At 40.5% G+C, this 7,500-nt stretch overlaps 1 protein-coding gene across 1 annotated transcript in view; it reads left to right on the forward strand.

Annotated features, from left to right (window-relative positions):
• The first annotated feature begins 2,988 nt into the window (after window positions 1–2,988).
• The window catches only part of LOC101856547 (calpain-3), a 62,634-nt gene continuing 58,122 nt past the window's right edge, over window positions 2,989–7,500 (forward strand). Inside the window, exon 1 of the mRNA XM_035969726.1 lies at window positions 2,989–3,100. Coding sequence (XP_035825619.1) covers window positions 2,989–3,100 — 112 coding nt within the window. The remainder of the gene's footprint in view (window positions 3,101–7,500) is intronic.

Genomic DNA, 7,500 nt, shown 5'->3' on the forward strand with positions numbered 1-7,500 from the left:
TAGATCTAGATCTCTATATATCCTAGATGTATTTGGAGTAAAGAATTCAAGACTGATTTGGAGTAGTTAGCAAGAATAGAAATACTGTTTAAGTGCTTTGTGGCTGTATGGTCATGGGTTTGAAGCCTGCCATGGGGCCGAAATTATTTCCTTAGTAAAGGTATGTTGTATGAATTTTCCTCACTTCATCAAAGTGAGAAAGTGGGGGGTTCGCGGGTGCTGTGGTGTGGTTTGCTTCTTCCTTCCTGTCAAACATCTATAGTCCATATCTGCCCTTCTTCTTTTTTATGTGTGTTACTCTCTTGTAATATCTCTAATCTTCTGGTGCTCATATGACCTTATGCAGTTGTGAACGTCGTAAAACCTGTACTAAAAATAATAAGTGAGAATGGGTACCCGGCTGTAGGCGGGAGAGATGTCTTGTAATATATATTAATGATACCATCATCATCATCCAGTGCCAGATCTGCGACAGACATCGGCGATCATGGTTCTCCATTCATTCTTTAGCTCGGATGCTCTCAAAAAAGCTACGTTTCCCTGATCTTTCCCTGTTACCCATTTGTTAAGGTTCCCTTAGTATGTTGTTCTGGGTCTTTCCCGGCCGGGCTTGCCCTCAAATACATAGCGCACCTCCACGCTCTACAGCCTGCTCTGTAAGCTTTACAGAAACATTCTCGGCTTTCCGTGAAGCATGCAGTGCGAGCTGCGGATCATTGCATGAGCCAAAAGATGAACAAACTGACAAGATCTTTCACTTTCTACTCGATGCAGTCCACAAAACAGCTGCTGCTGTTCCCTCATAATTATACTACACAAATTGACGTGGAAGTTTTTACTGGAGATCGTTTCACAAACTAACCTTGTATTAAGAGTTGTGTCTTTTTTCTTCTTCTTGTTTTTCTCAGAAGCGTTGACTCAGACAAAAGTTTGATCATTGGCCATCTAGAAATGTTCAGTAGAACTGACATGGACTTTCTTACTGGAGATCGTTTCACAAACTAACATTGTCTGGAGAGCTGTATCTTTTTTCCCTCTCATTTAAAAGTCTGATCATTGCTCATCTGGACACGTTCAGCCGAACTGGCATCTACGGCGGGGAGTAACCCATACATTTTTCGCAAGTATTCTGCAATTCCGATCCAGCAAGAATTCCAGAGTCATCGCCTGTGCTTTAATAATTTAGGAAAAGTTTTATGGTACTCGCAACACAATAAGGTCAGCCAGATAAATGCCGCTGATTAGAGGTGTTACAAGAGAGTAATAAACACAATAAGAAGGAGGAGAGATATGGATGATAGATGTTTGATAGAGGAAAGAAGGAGCAAACCACACCAGAGCACCCGCCAACTGCCCACTATCGCTTGTGCGCACCCTTAAGCTACGCCCATTCGACTCTACAACTCAACCATTCTACTGGTTGGGGGGGAGGAGGAGTAATAATTTTTTTTTTTTTTTTTTTAATTAATTTTTTTTATATATATTTTTTTTTTTTTTTTGGGGGGGGGTCGCTATTCACGGATATTTGAAACATGGCAAAGCCATTCGGATGTCGTGTGATAGGTGATTGTTACGGACATATGTTTCGTCTCATTTTCCTCCACACGTTGCAAAGTTAAAGCATGTTACACCTGAAATCATGGAGGTGAATACAGCAATAAATTGTACTTGATTATTACGATAATATAAAGAGTGAATAATATGTAAAGCCAACATAACAAAAAAAATGAACAATGAATGGCAAATGCTACTGGTAGGTCTCTAATAATACAATGTATAATATAAGGGGGGAAAAAACATGCGTGCACGGTATTCGAAAAGCACGAACAGTGATGTTATCTATCCTTCGAAACATCAATGAAGATTTGTTTCTTCAAAATTGCACAACACGAGAACACCCCTGGTTACCATGATGCATTTAATTATAGCACACTCACGCCTTCGAAATAAATGATTAATCAAATCTCAACATTGCGGGCGCTAGTACTGAGTAGTTAGTGGTATTGAAGTTTTATTTACCGAGAAAACGTCTTTCAACGTCCCTCTGAGATAGAACTGAGTGAATGTCTGAAAAAAATGAGAACTTTCTAAAAAATAATTTGTTGCATGTATCGAACTCATGACCTCCGTTTTACAAAGTGGGTGTTTTGTCTACAGCATCACCCTGGCTGAAAGGAGAGAAAATCAGCTTCAGGTACATATTTTTAATATGCTTTTGTGGTTCAAGTTAAGAATGATTCATTGCAAGAGTCGGCACACACACTTGTTGGAGGCACAGGGGAACGATGAAGTTTTCCCTAGAAACTCAATTACAAAGACGGAAGTATGACTTGAGTATGGACTGTTTTTGGAATAGTATATTCAAGGATGTCGTTAGATATAAAAAGACCACACACACACACAGACACACACACAAACAAACAAACAAACGAACAAACAATATATACATGCATTTACAGGGCAAGAGCCAAGAGTGAAAGAGAAAGAGAGAAAAGGAGAGAGAGGAGGGGGAAAGATCCGATACAGGAGAGGGAAAGAAAGAGAAATAGCTGCAGTGAGCAAGAAAAATGGAGAACATGAGTTTGAGTGTGAGTGTGTGTTTGTGTGTGTGTGTGTGTGTGTGTACGTGTGTGTGTGTGTGTGTGTGTGTGTGTGTGTGTGTGTGTGTGTGTGTGTGTGTGTGTGTGTGTGTGACAGACAGCCAGACAGCCAGAGAGAGAGAGAGAGAGAGAGAGAGAGAGAGAGAGAGAGAGAGAGAGAGAGAGTGAGCGTGAAAGAGGGAATAAAAAGAAAATTAAGAGATGGTGAAACCGGAAGTCCCTGAGAGTGCCATTTTATTTCCCGCTAACTCCCACTCCCCCCAATCCCCCCGCCCTTTTTTTCTTCCCTCGCCTCCCTCACCATGATAATAATATTATCACATCTCGCCATGCCACCCTCCCTCTTCTCATCCCTTCCCCCTAGTAAGGTTCCCCGCCTGATCCTATCATGCCAGCCCACACCCTCCCGTCCCTCGCGCCACCCCGCCCACCCCGTGTGACAGAAGCAGCGGAGCGCGGAGCCAGCGGCTGGCAGCTAGTCTCGGGTGATGGAGGCCCAGGTAAACAGAGTCCGTTGCCACGGAACAGAGCCTACAGTGGGGGGGCCTGCACACTACTCCCTGCACCTGTTGTTGTGCTCATGCAGTGACAGCATGGCGGATTAAGTGATTTATTGACTTCATACTTCAGGAGAAAATATTCTACGTATTTTAATGAAAAAGAACTGAGCCTGCTTGTGTCGATTGATGTGTTGGCGACATTTCAAACTCGTAAATACGTAGTTCTACTTAACTGTCATTTATATTAAACAGTTATACCCAACCAGTGGCAGATGATTGTCGCCCGTTCACCGAAATATTGTTTAAAAGATTCAACTCCTTTTCTTTTTTCTTTTTTTTTTTTGTTATTTAAATAAAGACCAATACAATTCCCCGTAGTAATTATATTATTTGGCCCTCATTTTCATAATAAGAAAGCATTATTATACCATGTAGTGATAGATTAGACATCAAAATATATCTTTTAGAAAATCCTGAAGCAGTGAGTTTCGTGAGGTGGAGCCTACACATTTGTTGTGATCTGGTGTTCTGTTAATTCGAGATTTTTCATCTGTTTGGCCGCATGATTTATACACACAGCTCCGGTGTACTTAGAAAAAAACAGATTGCCAGCATAGATGTGGTGACGACGTCTTTTCCTAAGACAATTTGTCCGTAAGTCAGTCTCTGTGATTGTTTCTTTTTATTTAAAGCCACTCGCAGCAAGTTAGAGGAAGATCAATAATATTATAACAAGAGATTGCAGCTCATGGCAATCCCGCAAACAGTTGATTTGTGGTGTGTGCTGGCGTTTGTCTGTCAATATACGGTTATGTAAACCGTGAATGGGGGGGGGTATGGGGTGAGGTGAGGGATTATGTATATGCACGTTTGTGTGTATGACTGCCTGTTTCTAGGAATAGACTTACTGTTTGGAGTCAGCGCTCTTATATTTTCAGTCATCTCTGTCTAGCATAAGAACAAGAAAAAACAATTGAGAGAGTACAGAAGCTTTATTTTCTCTAGTGGAACCAGGGACTTCTTTTAAATGCTTTTGTTTTTCTCAATGGTGGTCCTAGACTTGTATCACAGCTTGGTTTTATCACATCTGCTGATCATCTGTAAAGTGTTTCGGAACACACGGCTATCATCTGAGTAGGTTACAAACCAACTAAACACTAGACAACGGAATGCTTCTCGTCAATGTATTAATGTTGTCAGTTGGGACTAGGGGGTGGGGGCGGGGCGGAGATGTCCAAGAGAGAAATTCTTTAAAAATCTACTTGATGTAAAAACGACAAAATGTTCACGACATTTTATCATAACCCACCATTGTCATTAAACAAGAACGATTCGGGAAAAGTACATCTGCAAACAAAAGAACTTTCAAAAGGCTTAAACAAATAGCTACGCACAGTAATCAACAAGTCAAAAAATGGTAAGCCACCCAACTAGCCAACGTGAATTACCGGCTTCCCATCCATCGAAACAGATCATCATTCCATCCTCACACTAATCAGTTCAAGGGTCTATCCATTAACGACTTTCAAAAGACACAAAAATGATCAAATTGACTTAGCTCCAATCATCATTTCAACATGATAACATAAGCTTCGTATTATCCCCTGTTTGCAATCAGTGAACAAATAGCCGTGCTCCTTAAATAACTGCCAAGCGAGCTGAACACGAAATCAGTGAATTCATTGGTTTGGCGTTTGAGCCCACATGAACAGCAAACCCTGAGACTCTACTTATAAAAATCGCGGTGCTAATATCAGTTAATTTTAGCCTAAATGAAAACAATGAGACATTAGACATACGTTTAAATTCGTGTTCTAGACTGAATATACTCCAGTAACAGAACTCCACTTTCAGTAACAGGTAAAAGCAATAGTTCCAAACAAATCAGGAGCCAAGAATTCGTATTGGAAACCAGGACCTCATGACTTGGTTCCAGACAACCAACGCACTAACATTCAGTCTAGCTAACCATAAGTTGGATCAGATCAATCAACTAATGTAGCTCAATATCGAAACATTTAAGCAACATTTAGTATTCGGCCAGTCAGCTAAAGTAATAAGCTCATCAACCGAACAATATTTCACCAGGCAACCAGCCAACAAACTGCAAGCCATTTCTCATATATGACAATTAACAGCCAGGCGGCAATTCGTTTCCCGACCAACAAGTCAATAAATGGCATCTCACCCGACAAGGGAAACCCCAAGTAAAAGAAATATTGATAATACATAAAATCGAGACTGCACTTTTGTTTGCCTCCCATCCAGCGAAAGAGAGGGATCAATAGGAATACTGTGTGGACGTATTGGGAGAAAACGCTTGACCGAAAAGATGATTCGTGAAAACAAATGTACATGGGCATCTGATTCTATCTTTCTAATAATTATTGCTACTGTATCACTCTGACAGGCGACTTTGTGAAAACGAAAGGTGTACTGCAAAACTTTTGATATTTTCAGTGGACGTGGTGCGGTGACACATAATACTGCCTTACGCCAAATGAGTAGACCTATGTTTACTCCTATCTTGGCTTCTAAAAGGGTGGACTAATTAATGTAGCACCTACTGCTTTGAAAATTGCTTTCTCCCTTTCTGAAAATCCTACAAACATATTTCAGTTTCCTTTGCAATTGTAAGTTTTCAGGGAATTACCAGACCCCCCCAAAAAATGGTCTTGCTCTCTGTCAAGAGCAAAATTAGAGCCCAAGAACTATGAAGCCTTGAAAGTTTTGAAGGTGCACGCGCGCACGCGCACACACACACACACACACACACACACACACACACACACACACACACACACACACACACACACGCACACACACACACAAACAGAGAGAGAGAGAGAGAGAGAGAGAGAGAGAGAGAGAGAGAGAGAGAGAGAGAGAGAGAGAGGAGAGACCGTGATAGCACGGGGTTTTTTTACGCAGAATACAACCAACAACGGCCGAAGTTAGTTATGGTTCAGTGGGAAAAGCTGGATATCGTGCTCTATTGTTTTCGTTGTAGTTGTTTTTGTGTTTTTTAAGGGAGGGGGTGGTTGGCTTGTTTTGTTGATGATGATGTTGTTGTTGTTGTTGTTGTTGTTGTTGCTGTTGTTGTTGTTGTTGTTGTTGCTGTGCTGGGTTGAGAACTTTCTTGCTTTGCCATTTTTATCGCCCACTTTACAGAACAGCATAATTATTATACTATCAGTTCACTATCAGAATGATGTCTTTGAGCTTTGTTTGGTTTCTGGGTAATGGCTTTGAAATCCGCATGAGAAAATTTACATTGTAATCGCTTTTCCACGTTCTTCAGTATAGAGATTGGCAGTGTTTTACACAGCAAAGTTAAACTTATAAAAATAGTTCAAATCCCTCCGTACAGCTATACTGCTACACCACACAAAATATGAATTGCATTGACGTCGTTTGGGGACTTGTATCAATTTACCCGAATAAATTCTATAATAGGCCTACTTCGAATTCGGATTGTCTTCTGGTAGACTGACTTACATTACAAGAAGCACGTGGGTAGATCTGATATTAACAATCAAGTTTTATTAACACGGTCTTTTACCAGTCTTTAATTTGGTGCTTCCCTTTATCTTTGCCGTAAGCAAACCTGCTACTTTTGAAAGGAGTATCTCTTTTCTTAAAATGGAATGGAAAAAAGGGAAAATGGAAGGAAATGAGATTTGCTATGAACATGAGGGTGCTTGGGGCAGAAAATCATAATTTTTGTCAGGACAATACTTGTAGGCCTACTACCTGTACTGCATATAGAAATAATATGCGTTTTCTATCCTTGACAGTGTAAACTGAACCCACACGAAAGTGCGATAACGGACTATGTAGACACTACATTCTAATGCGGTTGGTGAGTTTTCTGAGGTAATTTGCTCCTTCTTTCCAATCAAACAGCCATCGTCCTCATTTCTCCTTCTTTCTTGTGTTGATTGCTCTCTTATCTTGTAACACCTCTAATCGTCGGCCCTTATGTAACCTTTTCGTGTTGCAAGTGCGGTAAAATTTGACTAAAACTGAACCAGCTTTCGATACAGGCAAAACCTAACGTGATAACTAAACGCATTAGGGCAAGCTACATTTGAAATACGTGTAATAAGTTAGTAATAACATTATTTTGATGCCGTTTTAACAACCTGTAAGGCTGCAGGCTGACTAATTTTCATGAAACAGCACGTTACATTAAGGTACGTTGTGGGCGATTTTCTGTTTATATATTGTGCAGAGGTGTATGTTTATTGCTTTCATCTGTTTTGGTCAAGTTTCTTTTGGCTGGTTACGATATATAATATAATATTATAAAGACTGGCAGACATGCATTTGGGGATTCTCGCCTCTTTTGAGATACAGCAATCTCCACAATTTCAGTAACTATAGTTTGTCGAAAGTAG

Source organism: Aplysia californica, unplaced genomic scaffold (genome assembly GCF_000002075.1).
Source record: "Aplysia californica isolate F4 #8 unplaced genomic scaffold, AplCal3.0 scaffold00008, whole genome shotgun sequence".
NCBI classification, from domain to species: domain Eukaryota; kingdom Metazoa; phylum Mollusca; class Gastropoda; order Aplysiida; family Aplysiidae; genus Aplysia; species Aplysia californica.